General features: G+C 46.1%; 1 protein-coding gene across 1 annotated transcript; it reads right to left on the minus strand.

The window, feature by feature from the left end:
• Window positions 1-5451: 5451 nt before the first annotated feature.
• Window positions 5452-24059, minus strand: UBIAD1 (UbiA prenyltransferase domain containing 1). Its single transcript, XM_044278329.1, is given in 4 exon segments — window positions 5452-6430; window positions 17610-17868; window positions 17870-18195; window positions 23959-24059. Coding segments are annotated over 3 exon segments (1044 nt in total). The 5' UTR covers window positions 18167-18195; window positions 23959-24059; the 3' UTR covers window positions 5452-5942.
• Window positions 24060-24915: the final 856 nt, after the last annotated feature.

A 24915-nucleotide genomic window follows, 5' to 3' on the forward strand; every position in this document is an offset into this window, starting at 1 on the left:
ACCCACGTGGCACATAGCAACATACTCAATGCGCAGAATATACAAAGAGTTTATTATGATAATCAGATCTAAAAAGCTGTAAGCGACATATTGAATCGTAACAAACACTTGTGATCTCCAAATGTTCCTGACAAAAAAATGCTAATTAAACGGAGCCTCACGTGGCGCTCCAGTCTTTCTGAGAGGAGTACGAAAATTGTGCCTTTGTCCACAATAAGGCAGATCTAGAAGTGCAATGTGTCGTCAGCCCTCACCGTCATCTGGTGATGGGAACATCCATAGTGCAAACGCCTCGTGTGCTGTCCCTTTAAACAACCCTTGGGTATGATAACAATGCTGTCACTTATAGAGGCTGCTGAATCGTACAGGACAAAGCCCATGTCGTGCTCAGTTCGTGATAATACCGTACTTATCCCATACTGAAGCATCACATCATCAGGTCTACAAATTTCTGTATGCAGCTTTGGCTGTGAACTGTGCAGAAGGCATGATTAAAAATAAGCAATGAAAGGGTAATATCAGTTGTGAAAAGTCACTCAACATCATAAGGAGATTATAACATAATAAAACTGTACTCGGACATCTTGAGCAGTGCCACAGGGGTCTGATCCCTCTATATTGCCCTCAGAAATGAAGTGCACAGCCCGAAAGCATCCTCAAGGCTGACCTCTGGGACTCTGGCTGCAGTTTGGGGATATATAATGGTCGCTGCCACGTCTGTATAGGTCGCTATTCGGACACAGTTCCCAGCAGGGTTTCTACGACTTCCGGTACGTGTCAGGACATTTTAGCTGAGGCAGTATCCAAACTTTACACCCCACAAACTGCAGAACTCTTCCAATGGACTGAGACTGTCACATGTGAAGATGTCTACTGTGTGCTCCAGCCTTAGAGGGTCTGAAAGTCTATAAAAACCCTTACCGTGGTGGACTCTGTATTCATGGGTCTCCTTGTCAGTAATATACCATCACTGATCACCATATGTGCCTGGTACTATAGAGCAGTAATACCAGACCAGCAGCTGGGCCTGGAGAAACAATGTAGGGCAGGCATCTCAAACTGCGGCCCTCCAGCTGTTGCAAAACTACAACTCCCACAATGCCCTGCTGTAGGCTGATACCTGTAGGCTGTCCGGGCATTGTGGGAGTTGTAGTTTTGCAACAGCTGGAGGGCCGCAGTTTGAGATCCCTGATGTAGGGTCTCACAGTGCAGGTCCACGGGGTCAGACCCCCCCACTGTTATGAAACACCCCTTTAATTCTGTCATGTGACCACATCTACTACAACGATATATGCAGAATGCACACTATAGCCATGAGCCATCCCTCATCAGACAACCCCCCCCTTTACTCATAATGCCCTATATACAATACGTATAACCATATACATAGGGAAATTCATATGTTACACGTCAGTAATGGAGAGCCGGAGTGTTTTCTTCACTGACATACGGACACCTTGTGTCGGTGTGAAGAAACTGGGGGGCGACAGACCGCTCAGTGCTGCGCCCCTGCACAGGGCCCTGACCGCCCTGCTACTATCTGCCACCCGTGTGGTTTACATATAGGATTAAAGGGGTTATCCCAAGAAATGAAAACAGTTTTTTTTAGGGCTCATACACACGACCGTGGTTTTGGTCCACATTTGATCCGCATTTTTTGTGGATTGGCTGTGGGCCTATTCATTTTAATGGGACCACAAAAGATGTGAAGTGCTCTGCAGTCCTCTGATGAGGACAAGAATAGACCGTCCTAGCAGAGTGCAGGACGCTCCACAAAATGCAGAACTCACAAGGCCGGCATCCGTGTTTTGCAGACCGCAAAATTGGCAGCCGTGTGGGCAGCAGCTCATCAAGCACCCGCATCTCCCAGGATGCACTGCAATTAGCTCTTGTTAAAGGGGTTGTCCCATGAAGACAACTTATTCTCCATCCACCATCTGATTGGTGAGAGTCTGACGCTGGCCCTTGCTGATCACAAGAATGGGGGCCCAAGCTTCCCTCTGAAAGAAGCAGCAGACATGTGTCCGTAGCAACTTTCAAATGGGGATGTACAGGCCACCGTTCTCATGAGTGGTGGGGGGCCCTAGCAGACACCCCTTCCTGTGGATAAGTTGCCCCAGAGATACATATGGTATGCGATGCCCCCACAATTTCCTAGTCCGCTGTCTAGAGAGAGATATAGTTATGTGGATCTATGAATTTAGAAGTAGGGAAGAATTTACGGTATCGGGACCACTTCCCTATGAGATCACTATGGGGGAGGGGAAAGAAGCATGGAAGCTACTGAACGCAGGAGGTGGGCCAGAAGGAGAAACAGCAGAGGGCGCTACCAGAGAGGTAAATGTAATGTACATAAGAAACCTTACAAAATTGTGTTTGTTATGTATAATGCAATATGGCACGGCTGGAAAGAGCCAAGCACTTGTAGTCAGCTATCGCTGCCAGTCCCATATGGAGTGGCAGTGCACATGCCCGACCTATCGCTCATTTCAGGTCGCACAGGTCAGACCTCCCACCGGTCTAAGCCTGCTGATAGTGGGTTAATGTGTTAGGCTGGGTTCACTTCACGCTTTTATCTTATGTTTAACATATACCAAAAAAAATAACGGATGCCTCAGACAGACGCCGTACTGTGGCATCCATCATCATAGAGTACTATTGTAAAAATAAAATTCTGCATCCATCCGTTAATGTATATATTTTTTTTATACCTTAAACATATGACAAAACCGTGATGTGAACCCCGCCTACCACTAGAATACCCCTTTAACCATCTGAAGGAAACACTATAAAGAGACACACGCATTAGGCTTACTTCACACTTGCGTTGATAATTCCGGTATTGAGATCCGGCAGAGAATCTCAATACCGGAAGTAAACAGCTCTGTTTTGATTACACATCAGTATACATCCGTTCCGTTTGGATGCGGTTGTGTGAAATCAAAGTGGGAAAAAACGGATCTGTCACAAAATACATTGAACTTCAATGGGTGACATATTAGTTTTTTGGGGCTCCATAACAAACCGATCCGTCACCATTAACATACATTGTGTTCAGTGCAGGATCTGTTTTTTTCTGTTTTTATGACTGGCTACTGCAATCATTCATCACCATACAGAGTCCCTGATCCCTGTTTACACAGGACAATCTGCTGCCCAGAAATGACAACTGAATTGTCTGCATAAATGATGAATGCCCCTGAAGAACCAGCGCTTTGCTTGTTCATTGGTGCAATCTTTACACGTGCCAATTATTGGGAACCAAAATACGCAAGAGTGTTTGCTCCCAATAATCTGCCCGATAATAGTCCCCTCTAAAGGGACCTCGACTCTTGCAAAACCCCTTTAATCCACCTAACAAGCTGAGTCATTGTGTAAATGCATTACTTATTCTGTACTGATCCGAGTTGCTTTATGTATTATACTCCAGAGCTGCATTCACTATTCTGCTGGTGGAGTCTCTGTGTACATTATATTACTTATCCTGTACTGATCATGAGTTACATCCTGTATAATACTCCAGAGCTGCACTAGGTATTCTGCTGGTGGAGTCACTATGTACATACATTATATTATTTATCCTGTACTGATCTTAGGGTTATCCCACTTTGCGTTTTTAAACTTACCTGCTGCCACCGCGCGTTCACTTCCTGGATTCTGGCTGGGGGCGGGCTTCATCTTGATTGAAGTCTTCTCCCGGCCGTGCCACGCGCTGGACTGAATGCGCACACTGCCGCGCATGCGCAATGGTGACTTATTCCTGCCCAGTATAGTACAGAGCCGGCATGTGCGTACACAGCTCTGTACTATTCTGGCCGGGAAGAAGTCACCGTCGCGCATGCGCGGCAGCGTGCGCGTTCAGGACAGCGAGCGGACCGGCCGGGAGAAAAGAAGGAGTCTTCTGGGCAAGCGCGACCATCGGGATTTTGGAGAAGAGCAGTGGTCGTAACCAGGGGAGACCGAGTCACAACAATAAGGTAAGTGGGGGTGAATTTTATCCTAATCGGTGGGAATTTGTTAATAAAGTATATTTACAAAAATGATCACTGTCAAATCATTAACAGATTTAACAGTGATCATTATGATGGGATAACCCCTTTAAGTTACATCCTGTACAATACTCCAGAGCTGCACTCACTATTCTGCTGGTGGAGTCACTATGTACATTACTTACTTATCCTGTACTGTTCCAGAGTTACATAATGTATTATACTCCAGTGCTGTACTCACTATTCGGCTGGTGGCATCACTGTGTACATACATTACATTACTTGGGGTTCTTTCACACTAGCGTTAAAGTTTTCCGGTATTGAGTTCCGTCCCAGGGGCTCAATACCGGGGAAAAACGCTTCAGTTTTGTCCTAATGCATTCTGAATGGAGAGCAATCCGTTCAGGATGCATCAGGATGTCTTCAGTTCAGTCAATTTTACAGTATTTGGCCGGAGAAATTAGCGCAGCATGTACTGATCCAGAGATACATCCTGTATTGTACTCTCAGAGCTGTTATGTAACTCAGGATCAGTACAGAATAAGTAATGTGATGTATATACACAGTGACTCCACCAGCAGAATAGTGAGTACAGCTCTGGAGTATAATACAGGATGTAACTTAGGATCAGTACAGGATAAGTAATGTAATGTATGTACACAGTGATTCCACCAGCAGAATAGTGAGTGCAGCTCTGGAGTATAATACAGGATGTAACTCAGGATCAGTACAGAATAAGTAATGTGATGTATATACACAGTGACTCCACCAGCAGAATAGTGAGTACAGCTCTGGAGTATAATACAGGATGTAACTCAGGGTCAGTACAGAGTAAGTAATGTAATGTATGTACACAGTGATTCCACCAGCAGAATAGTGAGTACAGCTCTGAAGTATAATACAGGATGTAACTCAGGATCAGTACAGGATAACTAATGTAATGTATGTACACATTGACTCCACCAGCAGAATAGTGAGTACAGCTCTGGGGTATAATACAGGCTGTAACTCAGGATCAGTACAGGATAAGTAATGTAATGTATTACAAAGTGACTCCACCAGCAGAATAGTGAGTGCAGCTCTGGGGTATAGTATAGGATGTATAATAACTGGCTAAGGCTACTTTTACACTGGCGTTTCTGGGTCCGCTTGTGAGATAAGTTTCAGGGCTCTCACAAGCGGCCCAAAATGGATCAGTTCAGCCCCAATGCATTCTGAATGGATAAGGATCCGTTCAGAATGCATCAATTTGGCTGCGTTTGGTCTCCGTTGCGTTTTTTAGACGGTCACTAAAACGCAGCTTGCAGCGTTTTGGTGACCGTCTGACGATGCGGAGCCAAAAGGATCCGTCCTGACTTACAATGTAAGTCAATGGGGACGGATCGGTTTTTCACTGAAAACAGATCCATCCCCCATTGACTTTCAATGCAAGTCAAGACGGATCCATTTTGACTTTTTTTTTTATGAATAATGCAAACAGATACAAGCGTTTGCATTATCGGTGCGGATCCGTCTGTGCAGATACAAGACAGATCCGCACCTAATGCAAGTGTGAAAGTAGCCCAAGTAGTACACAGATCGTATATTCATATGTAATGGCAAAAAGACAACTGTCATTCACTAATAGAAAATGAAGAACTTAGTGGGAAGGGTGAGTTGATTATGTCCCAAGCTTAAAGGTCATAACATGAAGTCATACAGAATTACATGTGGATTACTGAAACGCAGCAGCTCTGACATGAATGAGTCTTAGGGTCACAGTGAGGCTGTCGGGCTTGTCTGTTGTCTCTTATAACCCCATATGGTAATGTCAGAATGGGGGGATAGTGCAACTGGAGACTCATCCCTGTGGTCCTTGCTCCTCAAACACAAATTGTGTAGTTATCCCACGGACCAACACCCACAAGTGCAATTTTAGGTTCTCTGCTCTAGTTCACAAATTCTTGATCTTTACTAGAGTTTAGGGAGGGTCCCGGGGGGTGCCAAGATGATGCCAAACACATAAAAGAGCCCAACAAATAGGTTGAGTTTGGCCGTTCTTTGCGGGAGCCTGGTGAAGTTCTGGCTTCTAAACTGTCTCTCCAGAGAAAATGCCAAGGGGATGGTGAGGAGTGGCAAGGCCATACTGATGGTGTAGCGGGTGGCCAGAATGCAGAAGATGACATACGGGAGGAAGACGAGCAGGTTGTAGAGCATGTAAGACAGCATGGGGCCGATGAGAATGGCCAGGGTCACTATGCCAGCCTGACGGTCTGAGTCCATGTCCCGGGTGTTGTTGCTGTGTAAGATAGCTTCTGTGCTCAGAGCCAGCGGCACCGCATACAGCAAAGGAGTGATGGACAGGTAACCGACCTGCACTGCGTGAGCAAACATGACTGCCAGGGGCCCGAATGTTATGAGGATCACCAAGTCTCCCAGAGCCACGTACTTAAATCCAATTCCTGCAGGAAACATAAAACACTTCATTTTTAGCAAAGCTTCACATGGAAATAGATCTAGGGGAAAGGCCCCCTCAGTCCCAAAACATGATGGCAGGAAAGGGGGAGATATTGCATCTTGGTGCTGGAAACAAGAGTATAACGCAGCTCCCGTCCTGACCTCCCAGCACTGACCAGGTTGCATAGCATTATATTGATTTATGATGCTGTGTAACCCTTACAGTTCTGGAATGTATTGGATAACACTGACATAATGCTGTCACTGTTAATCAATACATTCCAGAACTGTAAGGCCTCTTTCACACGGGCGTCATGTTTTTTGCCCGGATAAGAGCCGGGTGCGTTGCGGGAAAATGCACGATTTTCCCGCGCGAGTGCAAAACATTGTCATGCGTTGCACTCGCGTGAGAAAAATCGCGCATGTTTGGTACCCAAACCCGAACTTCTTCATAGAAGTTCGGGCTTGGGATTGATGTTCTGAAGATTGTATTATTTTCCCTTATAACATGGTTATAAGGAAAAATAATAGCATTCTAAATACAGAATGCATAGTAAACCAGCGCTAGAGGGGTTAAAAAAATATAAAAATAAATGTAACTCACCATAGTCCACTTGATCACGAAGCCCGGCATCTCCTTGTGTCTCCTCTGCGCTGAACAGGACCTGGGGTGAGCTGCTCCATTAAATACCGGTTAAGGACCTTCCATGACGTCACTCCGGTCATCACATGGTACGTCACATGATCTTTTACCATGGTGATTCACCATGGTAAAAGACCATGTGATGACCGGAGTGACGTCATCGAAGGTCCTTAACCGGTATTTAATGGAGCAGCTCACCCCAGGTCCTGTTCAGCGCAGAGGAGACACAAGGAGATGCCAGCTTCGTGATCAAGTGGACTAAGGTGAGTTAATTTTTTTATTTATTTTTTTAACCCCTCTAGCGCTGGTTTACTATGCATTCTGTATTCAGAATGCTATTATTTTCCCTTATAACTATGTTATAAGGGAAAATAATAATGATCGGGTCTCCATCCCGATCGTCTCCTAGCAACCGTGCGTGCAAATCGCACGGCATCCGTACTTGCTTGCGGATGCCATCCGATTTTCACACACCCCATTCACTTCTATGGGGCCTGCGTCACGTCAAAATCTGACAAAATAGAGCATGCTGCGATTTCAACTGAACGCACAAGTGATGCGTTAAAAACATCGCTCATGTGCACAGCCCCATAGAAATGAATGGGTCAGGATTTAGTGCGGGTGCCATACGTTCGCCGCACGGATCGCACCCGCACGGAAAACTCACCCGTGTGAAAGGGGCCTAAGGGTTACACAGCATCATAAATCAATATAATGCTATGCGACCCAGCAGTGCTTGGAGTTCAGGATGGGAGCTGCTGCATACTCATGATGCGAGTCCAGAGTGTACAACTTGCTCATCTGAAAGTGGCCACAGTCTATCTTTTAGTGGAATGAACATACAGAAGGCACACGGATCCGTATGTCTGTACCGCAAAAAGAAAGAACATGTCCTACACCTGTCCAAAAAACGTGGACCCATTGAAGTTAATTGGTCCACAACAAATATTGATGTAACGTAGACTGAATCTATATTTTGCGCATCCCGGATTTACGGACCACAAAACAGACACTGTTGTGTGCATGAGGCCTTAAAGGGGTTCTCCGGGAATTAAGAAAATGAAAATACTTAAATCTTACTTTATAATAAATATATTCCCAAATACCTTTCATCAGTTAGAATGGCTAGTTTTGTCTACGGAGCAATCACTAGGAGAAATAAAAAGGCCGGCGTCCTACCAGTACACACAGAACCTGTCCTAATCACACAGCAGGACAAGTTACTTCATAACACTGAGCTGAAGAGCTGCCTCATCCTCCTCTCTGCTCTGTGGGAATGGAAATGATGAGGAGACATGAAGTGCAGAGAGGAGGTGGGGGGGGGGGGGGGGGGTAACAAGCAGCAGCACTTGTATGCAGTCCCCATTACCACAGCCTGTCCTGTCCATCCTCTCTGTATTTCATGTCTCCTTGTGAACTCCATTCCTACAGAGATTCAGCTGAAGATCTTATCTGAAAAGCAGAGCAGAGAGGAGGATGAGGCAGCTCTTTACCTCAGTGTTGTGAAGTAACTTGTCCTCCTGTGTGATTAGGACAGGTTCTGTGTGTACTGGTAGGATAGCAGTCATTTTGTTTCCCCTGCTCCTGCCGATTGCTCCCCGACAAAATGAGCCATAATAAATAATGAAAGGTTTTTGGAAATATATTTATTATAAAGTAATATATATTTTTTTTAATCAGATATTTTTATTTGATTTTCACAAGCATATTAAGAACAAAGGTAATTCCTGGAGTACCCCTTCAAGTAATAAAAATATATATAAAAACTGTGACCACAGTGATCCCACCATGTCACAGTCAGGGACATCTGAAGAGACAACAGTTGCTCCCCGTATCTCAGCTTCTCAGTGAGCGTTACACAAGTGCAGCAGGATTTTGGGGGTTAGGGTACTTTCACACTAGTGTTTTTCTTTTCCGGCACTGAGTTCCGTCAAAAGGGCTCAATGCCGGAAAAGAACTGATCAGTTATATCCCCGTGCATTCTGAAAGGAGAGTGTTCAGGATGCATCAGGATGTCTTCCGTTCAGTCCGTGTTTCGCTGGGTCCTCCGGCTCATCAGGGAGCAGCGCCACGGGTAGTTGCAGTACAGAATTGCAAGTGAACTCTGCAAACCACTTTCTTTTGAGGACCAAGCCCCGTCCATAATGAGGGCTCGTCAACGCGGGCGTCCAATCTGGGGTGGAGGGCTGGAGCGCGCTAATTTGCACAAACTCCCTCCCACCTCACTCACAGAGCAGCAGCACCAGCGTCACGAGGGGCGGAGAAGCTGCCATGGAGACGCCCGATGCTTCCCCAGCAGGTGTGTTTATGTCATGCCTACCTAAAGCCGCACATGAGGCATCTCTTAGTTCAAGGTACAAATACTTATTAGTCTGCATTGCTTATAATACACAGACCAACAATTACTGCATATACAAGAGGAGGCTGGTGTTAGCCACCGATCTACAGTACATAGGCAAATATATGATGAAGAAATACATATATATGGGTGACACGCCAGGGGTCATGAAAGGGTGACATAGAAATGCCGCCAGCAGATCCCCTCAAGGACTGTCGCCCACATATAAGAAAGAGAGACTTTCATATAGGATCTAGCTGAAATCACACAACACCAGTTTAGACTTGCGGTATGATTAGTGCTTAAAAGAGAAAAATTAAGACATCTCATATTGTCTGATTATAAGAAAGGCTTAAATGAAAGCACTTCATTCAGACCATCAGGGGTAACACTCTCCATTAGGGTTTCTGTCACCAGAATGAATCCTATTAAACTAGCTGACCTTAGCGATGTGCTAATGTCAGCTGAACCTAACTAGCCTAGTCCTACTTTTATCTATGCCCCCGTTATGCCAGAAATCTAACTTTTATAATATGCTAATTCGCCTCTAGGCGGGGGGGGGGGGGGGGGGGGAAGAGCGTTGCCCCTGCTCCTAGAGGCTCCGTTCTCCCACCTCTGGCCACGCTCTGCTACACTAGATTGACAGCAGCGTTGGTCTCCTACTGCCGGCCCTGTCTGCAGTGTAAATCCCGCACCTGCGCCGTCCCGTTCAGTATTCGGCACAAGATTTCCCCAGCGCACAGGGTCGGCAGTTGGAGGTGAAGGCTTCCTGGCCCTTTCAATCTAGTGTAGCAGAGCGTAGCCAGAGGTGGGAGAAAGGATAGCATATTATAGGTTAGATTTCTGGGGGCATAGATAAAACTAGGAATAGGCTAGTTAGGTTCAGCTGACATTAGCACATCACTAGTTTAATAGGGTTAATTCTGGTGACAGAAACCCTTTAAATATCCATTTCGATTCTGCTCTGAGGATAGCACCATCCCAGTCACCCCCACATAGTTTCTGGAGTATATGCTGAATCCCCATAAAGCAGGCATGTCCAAACTGCGGCCCTCCAGCTGTTGCAAAACTACAGCTCCTAGCATGCATGCCCTAATAGCTGTAAGCTATCCAGGCATGCTGGGAGTTGTAGTTTTGCAACAGCTGGAGGGCCGCAGTTTGGACATGCCTGCCATAAAGCAAATGGAGGCTGTGTCCCATTATGTACCTCTTTTATATGTCAAGCTGCACTTGTGTCCTTATTGTTCAGAATGTCATTGAAATGATCCCTAATTCTGCATCAGGGGCTACTTTCACACTGGCGTTTCTGGGTCCGCCTGTGAGATCCGTTTCAGGGCTCTCACAAGCGGCCCAAAATGGATCAGTTTAGCCCCAATGCATTCTGAATGGATACGGATCCGTTCAGAATGCATCAGTTTGCCTCCGTTCAGCCTCCATTCCGCACTGGAGGCGGACACCAAAACGCTGCTTGCGTTGCGGAGCCAAATGGATCCGTCCTGACTTACAATGTAAGTCAATAGGGACGGATCTGTTTTCACTGACACAATATGGTGCAATTGAAAACTGATCAGTCCCCCATTGACTTTCAATGTAAGTCAAAACGGATCCGTTTGCATTATCATGAACAAAAAATTTTTTTTTCGTTTTTATTCATGGTAATGCGAACGGATACAATCGTTTTCATTATAGGTGCGGATCCGTCTGTGAAGATACCAGACGGATCCGCACCTAACGCAAGTGTGAAAGTAGCCTAAGCTCTCTTTTCGTTTTGCCCATGTAATCCAGTGGACACGTGCATTTAGCAAGATAGCTCACCCCGCTTGTCTGGCAGTTGATGACGTCTCTGATGTCAAATTCATCTCCTGTACATGCCGATCTAAATCTTTTTCTGATCAAAACTTGATCACAGGCAACACGTCTGCCGCATCTGAACATCCCCCTTGGTCTCCGTGATAACCATGTGTCAGATTGTGGTGGGCGTTGGTAGTGACTATTGACCAACCTATCCCTCAGGCTCCGCCCCTTCTTGTATGTAATCTTGGGGTAAGGACTGATGACTTCCTTCAGGTCTGGGTCATCACATAATATACCCCAAAATTTACTAATGATTTGTCTCACCTCAACATGTGCACCAAAGAGACCAATAATCCGAATTGGTTGCTTTTGATGGGTATCCTTTTTCTTAGGGGTTAACAGTTCTTCCCTTTTTGAGTGACAAGCATATTTAAATGCTGTCCTCAGGATGTTATCTGGATAGCCTCTCTCCCAGAACCTATGGCGCAGCTCATTGGCCTGCTGTTTAAACGCCTGCATGTTTGAGCAATTCCTCCGTAACCTGAGATATTGGCCCTTTGGATCCCTTTCCTCAGAGGGTATGGGTGGGCACTTTTCCATCTGAGTAGACTGTTTGAGGCGGCAGCTTTTCTAAACACCTCTGTAGTAATCATGTTGTTTGGGCCCCTTTGAATCAGGACATCAAGAAATGGCATACAGTGGGGGTCACAGATTGAAGCAAAGTTCAATCCAAGATCATTTTTGTCAATGACCCTGAATGATTCCTTAGTCCCCTTCCGAAGAATAAATATGTCATCGATGAATCTCAGCCACAGGCAGATATGATCATGCCAGTGGCTGAGATCATCTGACCAGATGACATTGGCTCCCACCAGCCTAGGAGCAAATATGCGTAAGACGGGACACAGGGGCTTCCTATCGCGGTGCCCCTGAGCTGGTGGTAATAACGGCCATTATACATAACATAATTCCTAGTAAGGTTGAATTCCAAAAGAACAAATCTATTGTGTCACCAGAGCAGTATTTGTAGTGGCAAGGAAGCTTGCTACTGCCTTAAGACCCAGGTGATGATGAATTGAGCTATATAATGCTTCTACGTCAATTGACGCAAGAAGCATTTCATCTAGCGAGATCCCCTCAAGTCTAAGGAGTAGGTCCGATGTGTCTCCGATATAGGAAGGCAATGTTTCAACGAAAGGTCTGATAATCCTATCTATATAGATTCCTACATTTTGTCCTAGACTTCCCACCCCTGAGACTATAGGGCGTCCCTTGAGAGGCGATACTCCTTTATGTACTTTAGGCAATGGATAAAAAGTAGCCGTCATTGGGTGGTTAGGTATGAGAAAATCTGCCTCATGTTGACTGATGAGTTTTTGTCTGAGGCCATTAGTGACAAGTTCCCTTAATTCAGTTAGAAAGATAGGACCCGGGTTCTTCTCCATTTTGCGATAGAGGTTAGTATCACTAAGTATAGCCAGACACATCTTTTCATATGTGATACCACAACATTACCACCCTTATCAGAGGGCTTGGTTACTAGACTTCTATTCTGCTCCAGTTTCCTCAGAGAGATACAGTGGGATGCGAAAGTTTGGGCAACCTTGTTAATCGTCATGATTTTCCTGTATAAATCGTTGGTTGTTACGATAAAAAATGTCAGTTAAATATATCATATAGGAGACACACACAGTGATATTTGAGAAGTGAAATTAAGTTTATTGGCTTTACAGAAAGTGTGCTATAATTGTTTAAACAAAATTAGGCAGGTGCATAAATTTGGGCACCACAAAAAAGAAATGAAATCAATATTTAGTAGATCCTCCTTTTGCAGAAATTACAGCCTCTAAACGCTTCCTGTAGGTTCCAATGAGAGTCTGGATTCTGGTTGAAGGTATTTTGGACCATTCCTCTTTACAAAACATCTTTAGTTCATTCAGGTTTGATGGCTTCCGAGCATGGACAGCTCCCTTTAAGTCACACCACAGATTTTCAATTATATTCAGGTCTGGGGACAGAGATGGCGATTCCAGAACGTTGTACTTGTTCCTCTGCATAAATGCCTTAGTGGATTTTGAGCAGTGTTTAGGGTCGTTGTCTTGTTGAAAGATCCAGCCCCGGCGCAGCTTCAGCTTTGTCACTGATTCCTGGACATTGGTCTCCAGAATCTGCTGATACTGAGTGGAATCCATGTGCCCTCAACTTTGACAAGATTCCCAGTCCCTGCACTGGCCACACAGCCCCACAGCATGATGGAACCACCACCATATTTTACTGTAGGTAGCAGGTGTTTTTCTTGGAATGCTGTGTTCTTTTTCCTCCATGCATAACCCCCCTTGTTATGGCAAAATAACTTAATTTTAGTTTCATCAGTCCACAGCACCTTATTCCAAAATGAAGCTGGCTTGTCCAAATGTGCTTTAGCGCACCTCAAGCGGCACTTTTTGTGCTGTGGGCGGAGAAAAGGCTTCCTCTACATCACTCTCGCATACAGCATCTCCTTGTGTAAAGTGCGCCGAATGGTTGAACGATGCACAGTGACTCCATCTGCAGCAAGATGATGTTGTAGGTCTTTGGTGCTGGTCTGTGGGTTGACTCTGACTGTTCTCACCATTCGTCGGTTCTGTCTATCCTAGATTTTTCTTGGTCTGCCACTTCAAGCCTTAACTTGAACTGAGCCTGTGGTCTTCCATTTCCTCAATATGTTCCTAACTGTGGAAACAGACAGCTGAAATCTCTGAGACAGCTTTCTGTATCCTTCCCCTAAACCATGATGGTGAACAATCTTTGTCTTCAGGTCATTTGAGAGTTGTTTTGAGACCCCCATGTTGCTACTCTTCAGAGAAAATTAAAAGAGGAGGGAAACTTACAATTGACCCCCTTAAATACTCTTTCTCATAATTGGATTCACCTGTGTATGTAGGTCAGGGGTCACTGAGCTTACCAAGCCAATTTGAGTTCCAATAATTCGTTCTAAAGGTTTTGGAAGCAATAAAATAACAACAGTGCCCAAATTTATGCACCTGCCCAATTTTGTTTAAATAATTATAGCACACTTTCTGTAAATCCAATAAATTTCACTTCTCAAATATCATTGTGTGTGTCTCCTATATGATATATTTTACTGACATTTTTTATCGTAACAACCAACGATTTATACAGGAAAATCATGACGATTAACAAGGTTGCCCAAACTTTCGCATTCCACTGTATGTTCTTCCCTACTGATGTTGTCCAGCCCCTGACAGTAGGGGTTAGGCCCTCCAGCTCCCTTGGCACCATTTTCTGAAAGATCGAAATATGTGACTCACTCGAAGGTGGAGGCATACGTGTACTTTTAGGCCTCAGGTCAGTAAATGGGCCCTCAGATCTATCTTTTTCTCCTTCCATCAGAAAGGGCTCTAGTGGCCTCTAGATCGTGTAGTTCAATATTGTGTCCCCTACATTCTCCAATATCTTGCTGACGGAAGTGTTTGTACCACTGGAGTTTACGGGCGAATAATGCAATGTCCTTAATGCACTCAAAAAGGTCATATCTCACTGTAGGTACAAAAGTAAGGCCCCTCCCCAGTGGTTGGATATCTATATCAGTCAAAGTATAGGATGATAGATTCACTATCTGGGGATTATTGTCATGGGGTCCTTTTAGGTATTCTGAATGCCCTGCGATTTGTTTCTCAATTGGTAGGGGTTTGACATCGCTAGTTGCCATAAAAAAGGAGAAGACGAGGCAGAGGATGATCCAGGGCACATCCCTCTACTGGTTTATGATAATAAATATTTGATTTATATTGATTTGCCTTATTAGTAGCTACCTCGGCCTCTACCTCCTCTCCCTCTTACTGAATCCGTGTCTGATCCCTCTGTTTCAGAGGAAGATAAGTCAGTATGGATTTCTTTTGATTGGGGTTTATTCAGAAATGTGTAGGCCCTATTCTCTCAGAATTCTGCCGAGTCTCTTACGAATTGTGAGTGTTTTCTATCCCGAATAAAGTAGTGGAATTTTTCTTAGAGAGCTTTGTAATTGCTCTTTTTTCTGGAACTGGCTATCCTCTCAGAATTTTAAGGCCTGCTCCCTTAAAGTGTTCACACATGGGGCTACATGGCGACATTGGGTCTAATTACTGTCAATGTTGTCGCAGTACGACATGCCAAGACAGCAACATGGCAGTCTCAAAAAATCCGGGTATGATGGATTTTGTTTAGAAGGTTGCAAGTCACATGCAACCGAGATAGAACTTGCCTTCAACTTTTCTGTAACTTGGCTGAGTTTTTACAGACAAATGGCACTTTTGCCGCTGTACTTTTTTTGTCACCATGAAGCCCCAATTAGGGCTGCAGCTATCGACTATTTTTGTAATGGAGTATTCTATCGATTAATCGAGCACTCTAATAACAAATTAAAAGAAGGTGCCACCAGCTGCCTTAAGCCCCCCCCCCCACCCCCGCCCATTGAGGATTTTTTGTTGTTGAATTACTCAATTCAATTGAGTAATAGTTTCAGCCCTAGCCCCAATCCATATATTGGTCATCTTTGGTGTCTTCCATCATGGACGCTGCTGGCTGATGTCTGCAGTGGGCGCCATGTTGAAAGCCCTCACATCTGCTGTACATCTAAAGTGTATCTATAGTTTTGCATATTTTGCAAAGATAATTGGGATGTCTACAAGCACCACCAGGTGCTTTCCCCCATCTCAAACATTTATGGCGACAGAATGTCCATAAATGTCTGACAGATGCAGGCCTGGGACCCGCACTTATCCATAGAACATGGCAACCCCCTGGTCTTGTCCTATTTGGATGCGGTGGCCAAGACTATAGAAGAGGGTGGGCAGGTTGTGCTATGCTGTATCCTTAGAGGGATTTCCACAGTGAGATGGGAGTAAGTGCTAGCGCCAGGTGGACAGGCTTACAGAGACAGCCGTGTGGGGGTGTGGTGCTTAGTCCCATTTCAACATGGAGGTGGCCAGATGGGATAACAGTAATATGCTAAATAACTGTGGAGCCCCAGTTATGGGTCTTCAACTCAGAGAAAGCTAGATATCCTTCAAAGCAAGGAAAGCCGAGCAAAGGGGTGTCTCCATTACAGAGATCACCAGATCCACCATATTAAGTGGCCCATATGCCAAGATCCCACTACAAGCTTTAAGGATGTGACAGGGAAAACCTAAGCCGGTTATCCATCAACAGACAGCTGTTTCGGGGTGTTGCCCCTCATCAGTGTGGAGTAGGATTCTCGCTAACCAGGAGCAATGCCTTGGAAACTACTCAAACAATGAGATGGGATAAGCCATTTCACTCCAATACAAGTGAATGGGAGCTACAGAAACAGAGTAGCACAGCCTGCTCAGTAGTTTCCGCAGTCCCGATCATTTCTGGCCGTCACACCCAAGAGGGGGGAGCCTGGGGAGGGGGCCTGTGTTGAGATGGGAATCTCTCTTTAACTATATATCTATGCAGGGGATTTGGAGCTCTGTAGCAGATAAGCATAGTTCTGTCCACTATAAATACATATTAAGCCTCATGCACCCAGCCGTTGCGTGCATCGGGGACAGCAATTTGTGGACCCCAATGAACGGGCAACATTTGTGCGGCTCCCACAGATGAATCCAGACCTATTCAACTTGAATGGGTCCGTGATCCATCCGCACCGCAACAAAAAAATTCTCTCTTGCGGTGCGGAGGCACATAGTGGGATTCTGTGCCTGTGTTCCGCACCACACCTTCTGGATTGCGGACCTGTTCAAGTTAATGGGTCCACATCCATGATGCTGTGTGCACACGGACGGTGCCTGTATATTGCAGACTCACCGTTTGCGTGCCGCAATACGGGCACGGTTGGACAACGGCCGTGTGCATGAGGCCAAAAGCAGTATTGCCATGTTAACATTAGTGGCATATTGCTAGGATATGCCATCAATGACAGACGGGAGAGGGTCCCACCGCTGGGTTGCACACCTATCTCCAAAACGGGCTCCCGAAGTGAAAGGTGAACAGCTGCACATGCGCGACCACCCTCCATTCACCACTAAGGAGGTTCTGAAAATAGCTGAGTGCTGGCTTGGCTATGTCCAGAGGTCCCATAGCAGCAAATGAAGAGATGGAGAGGTGGTAGTGCATGTCTCCATTCACTGCTATGGGATGTCCAAAAATATGTGTGTGCTCGACCAACTCATAGCAGTGAACTGAGAGGACACCGTGCATGTGTGGTGTGCTTGCCTTCACTATGGGGGCCCCCATTCTGGAAGTAGGACCCCGCACCTATATGACAGTGATAGAATATCTTAGTGATACGCCACAAATGTTGAGATGAGAATAACCCTTTAAGGTATTTTATGCAGAATTGTAGTAATCTTACAAATTGTACTAATAAAGTACAAGAAACATAAGGAACTCATTCAGAACCCACCTCCAGTATAGAGGAATGAACTGGACAACCCTCCGAAATATATAAGCGCCATGTGCTCCAGCCTCAGCTTAGACAGGAAATACAAGCAGCCAGCGCATACACATCCCAGAGTGTAGAGGAGAACCCCAAAACGGACCACATCCTGCGGCTTCAAGATCTGGTCAACCAGAGTCCTGTCGTCACTTTTCTTGTGGTCGATGCCTTTAGAGAAGTCGTAGTAAGTGTTCACTAAGTTCCCGGCCCCGTGCACGGCTAGGACAGGCCACAGCGCACATCAGAAACACCACAAGGTCCAGAGAGCCGTCTGAGCGGTAAGCGAGGGCACTGCCTAATGCCACAGGGGTGAGGGAGGCGCTGAAGCTCCAGGGACGCAAGGCCAGGACATAGCTGGCACATTTCTGCTTCCAGCCAACTAATTTTGGCACAGCTTGTTCAGTAAGAGGTTGGTTGATGCCATTCGTGAAGGTGGGAGGATCTTCTTGGTGGTCGCCAAAGCCAACTTCATTGAAGACCTCAGTGCTGATGCTAACGTTATTGACACCATTATCCGACTTCATGGTCCCGGTTTAATGAGAGGAACGTGCGACTGCAACAAGAACAAGACAGCAATCATTTCTGCTCTGTTATCAAGATCTCTGCTTGCTGTTGGTGAATGGAAACATTGATTACTTACCCTGCTTACACAGCACACTTATGAGAGCTCTTCTAAGAAACTGTACATATGTGTGAACAGGTCTAGGTCTGGGCTTACAGTCTCTGAAAGCAAACACTACTTTCCATTCACTGAAAGCAAGATACTGACTACATTTAACTCTTTGAAATGGAGCTTCTGGATTAATGGATTACTCACGGTGTAATATGTTTCAATTCATCAACCTCAAACACACTGCTTTCTCCAAGTTCCTGCAGCATTGCCCCTAAGACAAAGGAAGATTCCTACTTATCTGCTCCGACCCTCTGCGCTGCCTCCATCTTCCAGTGCCAGCACAGTTTACATCCGCTAGACTATGGAGATGGTCACATGCCCTGCTACACCCAATGACTAGCTTCTGTGGTGATGTGGCCACAAGCAGCACATCACCACTGAAGCCAGTCATTGGTTGGAGCTGTGCAGGTGACCATGTCCATAGCCAGCCGGATGATAGAGAGCAGAGGACCACAGCAGTGTGGTGCGGATAAGTATGAATCTTCTGTTTCAGGAGCCATCCCGCAAGCACTTGAATACTGGAAGACCCCTTTAAAATTATCTGCCAGCACAAAATGCAACACAATCTGAAAGCAGCATGTTATAGAGGAGCTGAGCAGACTGAGCTATCGTTTTGTGGAAAAAGATTCACTAACACTTGTAACTTATACATTTATATCTTTGCATTTTTCTACCTCCTGTGAACAGCGATCGGTACATGAGGGAGGAGTTATCAGTGACTGACAGCTATCTCTGTATGCACACTTAGGCCCCTTTCACACGGGCGAGTATTCCGCGCAGATGCGATGCGTGAGTTGAATGCATTGCACCTGCACTGAATACCGACCCATTCATTTCTATGGGGCTGTTCACATGAGCGGTGATTTTCACGCATCTCTTGTGAGTTTCGTGAAAATCGCAGCATGCTCTATTTTGTGCGTTTTTCACGTAACGCAGGCCCCATAGAAATGAATGGGGTTGTGTGAAAATCGCAAGCATCCGCAAGCAAGTGCAGATGCGGTGCGATTTTCACGCACGGTTGCTAGGAGACGATCGGGATGGACACCCGATCATTATTATTTTCCCTTATAACATGGTTATAAGGGAAAATAATAGCATTCTGAATACAGAATGCATAGTAAAATAGCGCTGGAGGGGTTAAAAAAAAAAAGTAAAACATTTTTTACTCACCTTAGTCCACTTGATCGCGCTGCCCGGCATCTCATATGTCTCCTTTGCTGACGTCACTCCGGTCATCACATGATCTTTTACCATGGTGATGGATCATGTGATGACCGGAGTGACGTCACCACAGGTCCTGTTCCTGCAATGAATGCTCACCACAGGTCCTGTTCAGCAAAGGAGACAGAAGAGATGCCGGCTACGCGATCAAGTGGACTAAGGTGAGTTAAATTATTTTTTATTTTATTTTTAACCCCTCCAGCGCTATTTTACTATGCATTCTGTATTCAGGATGCTATTATTTTCCCTTATAACCATGTTATAAGGGAAAATAATACAATCTACAGAACACCGATCCTAAGCCCGAACTTCTGTGAAGAAGTTCGGGTTTGGGTACCAAACATGCACGATTTTTCTCACGCGAGTGCAAAACGCATTTAGGGGTGCACCGAAATTCCGGCGGCCGAAAATATCGGCCGAAAATGGGCCTAATCCATTTCGGCCGATACTGGTACATATTGGCAGAAAATATGGTTGGTTATATACGTTCGGGCGGCCGGCCGGCGGCGCCCCTCATGCTGTGCCTCCTAAACGCTTGCCGCTCTAAAGAATCTCCGGCTCAGTGCTGCGCAGCCTGCTGTGTCTGCTCTGTGCTACTGCTGTTGTTAGTGTAGCGTGGCCGAGCTCTGTTCGTTCCGCGGTACAGGAGCTTTTGTTTCCTGTACCCGGCCGGACTGACAGGAAGTGCTCACTTAGTGTGCACTTCCTTTCAGTCCGGCCGGGTACAAGAAACAAATGCTCCTGTACCGCGGACCGAACAGAGCTCGGCCACGCTACACAGGCTACACTAGAGGTGACAAGGGAGGGGGAGGGGGGGGTGTAAAATGAGAGTGACAAGGGGGGGGGGTTGTAAAATGAGAGTGACAAGGGAGGGGGTGTAGAATAAGAGTGACAAGGGAGGGGGTGTAGAATAAGAGTGACAAGGGAGGGGGTGTAGAATAAGAGTGACAAGGGAGGGGGTGTTAGAATAAGAGTGACAAGGGAGGGGGTGTAGAATAAGAGTGACAAGGGAGGGGGTGTAGAATAAGAGTGACAAGGGAGGGGGTGTAGAATAAGAGTGACAAGGGAGGGGTGTAGAATAAGAGTGACAAGGGAGGGGGTGTAGAATAAGAGTAACAAGGGAGGGGGTGTAGAATAAGAGTGACAAGGGAGGGGTGTAGAATAGAGTGACAAGGGAGGGGGTGTAGAATAAGAGTGACAAGGGAGGGGGTGTAGAATAAGAGTGACAAGGGAGGGGGTGTAGAATAAGAGTGACAAGGGAGGGGGTGTAGAATAAGAGTGACAAGGGAGGGGGTGTAGAATAAGAGTGACAAGGGAGGGGGTGTAGAATAGAGGAGGGGGTGTAGAATAAGAGTGACAAGGGAGGGGGTGTAGAATAAGAGTGACAAGGGAGGGGGTGTAGAATAAGAGTGACAAGGGAGGGGGGGGTAGAATAAGAGTGACAAGGGAGGGGGGGGTAGAATAAGAGTGACAAGGGAGGGGGGGAAATGAGAGTGACAAGGGAGGGAGTGGGGGAAGAGAGTGACAAAGGAGGGAGGGGGGGAAGAGAGTGACAAAGGAGGGAGGGGGGGAAGAGAGTGACAAAGGAGGGAGGGGGGGAAGAGAGTGACAAAGGAGGGAGGGGGGGGAAGAGAGTGACAAAGGAGGGAGGGGGGGGGGGAAGAGTGACTTTTTTTTAAATAACCACTTTGGGTGGCATTGTGTGTATAATATCTATGTATCTGTTTAACTTTATATTTTAATTCACTTTCCTTTTTTTTAAATCTATAGCTGAGGCATAGTCCTCTTTCAGTGACTTTACAATGTCAGCGGTTTGGAAATATTTATTAAATTCATGAAAAAGAATTATTAATAAAATCATTTAAAAAAAAGTATTTTAAAAGTATTTGGGCATAAAGGCAGTTTCGGTTTTCGGTCAAGGGCATCCTGAATTTTCGGTTTCGGACCAGAATTTTCATTTCGGTGCACCCCTAATTCTAATCTTTTGCACTTGCGCGGAAAAATCGCGGGTGTTCCCGCAACGCACCCGCACATTTTCCCCCAACGCCCGTGTGAAAGAGGCCTTACACACACATTGCTGTCAATCACAGACAACTCCTCCCTCCTGTACCAATGCTGTTCACAGGAGGCAGAAAAATGCAAAGTTATAAATGTATAAATGACAGGTTTTATTGACTCTTTTCCCATAAAACTATATTTCAGCCTGCTCAGCTCCTGCTCTATAACACGCTGCCTGCAGACTACACTGTATTTTGTGGTGACAGGTTCCCTTCAAGACTTCTCCCAGCTGAGAGTCTGCTATAACTATATCCAGTCAATATTTTGTGAACTTAAAGATATTTTTCTTCTTCCGTTCAGATGCACTAAAATCTTGAAAAACTAACTTTAATCCCCTGTACGCTCTATGTAACAGCAGAGTGAAGTCAAGGGGGCAGCGGCCTCCTCACTTCACGTCAGGATAACCACACCCCCTTTCCATGCCCCTTCGCTTTTGATTGACAGCCGATAGCTTTCAGCTGTTCAGCAAAGCCGGCCGAGTGTGAGTGCGCGTCAGACGTTCACGTGCGCAGCTGTCAGAGGTTTTTTCTCTCTTCTTCTGACGGATCAGAACAACAGAAAGCTAAATGGTGATGTGAACTCGGCCTAAGGGCTTGTTCACATGACCGATGCCGTATTGCGGCCTGCATACGGTGGGTCCGCAATACACGAGGCACCAGCAGTGTGCATTCTGCATTATGGATGCGGATCCATTCACTTGACTGGTTCCGCAAATCCGGAGATGTGGTGCGGAACGGAACTAAGGAGTGCTTCCGCGGGTTCCGTTCTGTGCCTCTGCAAAAAAATAGAGCAAGTTCTATCTTTTTGAGGAACGGACGGATCGCGGACCCCATTCAAGTGAATGGGGGTCACGATCTGCATGCGGCAGCCCCACGGCCGCTGCCCGTGCATTGCAAACAGCAATTTGCAGTCCACAGCACGGGCACGGAGGGGCAACGGTTGTGTGAACAAGCCCTAACCCTAAATAAAATCCAGTGTGACCAATTTCCTTCAGAAGTCACCTTCAGAAGGCCCCTTGCAGACGAGCGAATATTCCGGGAGGAATCCGGACCCATTCATTTCAATGGGGCTCTGTGCATGTGCGTTGGTTTTCACGCATCACTTGTACGTTGCATGTTCTATATTACGTGATTTTCACGCAATACTGGCCACATAGAAGTGAATGGAACTGCGTGAAAATCGCAAGCATCCGCAAGCAAGTGCGGATACGATGCGTTTTCCACGGATGGCTGCTAAGAAATGTGGTTTATATGCATTCAGTTTTTTATCACACGCGTGCAAAAGGCACTGCACCCGCGCGATAAAAACGGAATGCGATCGCAGGCAAAACTGTATGACTTTGCCCGCGAAATCGAGCATTTTTTTTTCACTGAAGGCATTCGCAACGCATCCGGACATGCTCGTCTGCAAGGGGCCTAAGTGTAATTTATTCTCAGTATAACTACCGCTGTTCTGTTAAGGCCTCAGAGGTTTCTTGGAGAACATTAGTGTTGAGCGAACTTGTGTTTTAAGTTCGGTGTCTAAAGTTCAAGTTATCGAAGAATCGCGTTATGGATTCCGCTACCACGGACCAGAACGGAATTTAGAATCCATAACAGGATTCTTCAATAACCCGAACTTTAGACGTCAAACTTAAAACACAAGTTCACTCAACACTATTAGTGATCAAACAGCATCATGGAAACCAAGGGACACACTAGACAGGTCAGGAATAAAAGTTGCATAGAAGTGTAAAGCAGGGTTAGGTAATATCCCAAGCCCTGAACATCTCACTGAGCACTGTTTAATCTATCATCTGAAAATGGAAGGAGTATGTCACAACTACAAACCTACCAAGACATGGCGATCCACCTAAACTGACAGCACTAATAGAGAAGCAGCCAAGAGGCCCATGGTCCCTCTGGAGGAGCCGCAGCGATCCTCAGCTCAGGAGGGAGAATCTGTGAAGCAGAATTAGTAATGGGAGCGGCTGGGCTCCAGGTGCCGGAGGGACGTCCCGTTATTGAGGTACTTTACATATTAATAAAAGCGATTTTATAGACCAAATAAAAGACACAGGTCAGTAATACTAGTATATTTTAATGTAAAGCGTGGAGACTAATGTGGTGATGCTATTGGCTCAGTAAGTGACAGTGTCCCAGATGTCAAGCCATCATGAAGTAAACTAGGCATGCTGGAACTTGTAGTTCCATGACAGCTGTTCAGCCACTGGTAATTAACCACCACCTATATGGAGGACTAGCAAAATATAGGGCCCACAGGGACAGGTAAGGCTTGCTGGGTCTTGTAGTTGCCAAACAGCCCATTCATTACCGTCAGTATACAGAAGTCATCAAAAGTACCTCAAAATGAAAGCATCCCCACCTCTACTGCTCCGTGTACAGCCCTCCCCGCCAGCAAAGCCAACTCGGACAGGCTCTAATGCGCGCCGCCATCTTGATGTGTAACCCTGAAACCAGTCCGCGGCTCCAGCTGGTATCCGGCCGCTTCGCACTGTCAGGTGGTTTCTCTGCAATCAATGCACCAACGTATTCATCCGCGCAACACTAATATAGTCCGGTCACACAGTGGTCTCCAGTGGCTCTGTATAACTACAACTCCCAGGATGCTATGTTGCACAGCATGCTGAGAGTGCTGCACGGGCTACATGTTGCAGTCATTAGTCCAGTACAATGTATGTTCCATGGAGTACATTTTTCAAGCCTACATTAGTAGATTGTGGTGTATGTCTCAGGTCTGTATTCCTGAGATGCCCCCATTACCTGACAACCCTCCTGGATCGGTTTGGAGTCACCCCAAAAATGTCATCCTGTCAACACATATACTGGACTGAGGCACAACCAGCAAGGTGTGGAGAATACTGAAAATGGTATTTGTATGGACCCCTTTAATGGGGGTGCCCTGCTGTTAAAGGGGCGGTTGTCTTATGAAGACACACCAGCCCAAGGTTCCTACAAGGATGTCCTATAAGAACTTTTCTGCCACTTCAAATCAGTGCCCCTGAATGGGGTAGTCTTGGCGGGAAGCACATGGCTCTCTGAAGACCCATTCAGTTGAATGGAAATGATTTTCACTCGCAGAAAGTTTTCTGCAACGGAATCTGCTGTGTGTGAAAACACCCCAATGTAGTGGAGCCTCACCTCTATTAGACCAAGGTTATCACACCAAGGCCTCATGCACACGGCGGGTCGGCAATCCACGGCCACCGGCTGATGCGGACCTATTTACTTGAATGGGTCCGCAATTCCGGAGATGCGGAACAGAGTCGTGGAACGGAACACCGGAAGCACTACGGAGTGCTCCCTTAGTGTTTCTTTCCGT

Source organism: Bufo gargarizans, chromosome 2 (genome assembly GCF_014858855.1).
Source record: "Bufo gargarizans isolate SCDJY-AF-19 chromosome 2, ASM1485885v1, whole genome shotgun sequence".
NCBI classification, from domain to species: Eukaryota; Metazoa; Chordata; class Amphibia; order Anura; family Bufonidae; genus Bufo; species Bufo gargarizans.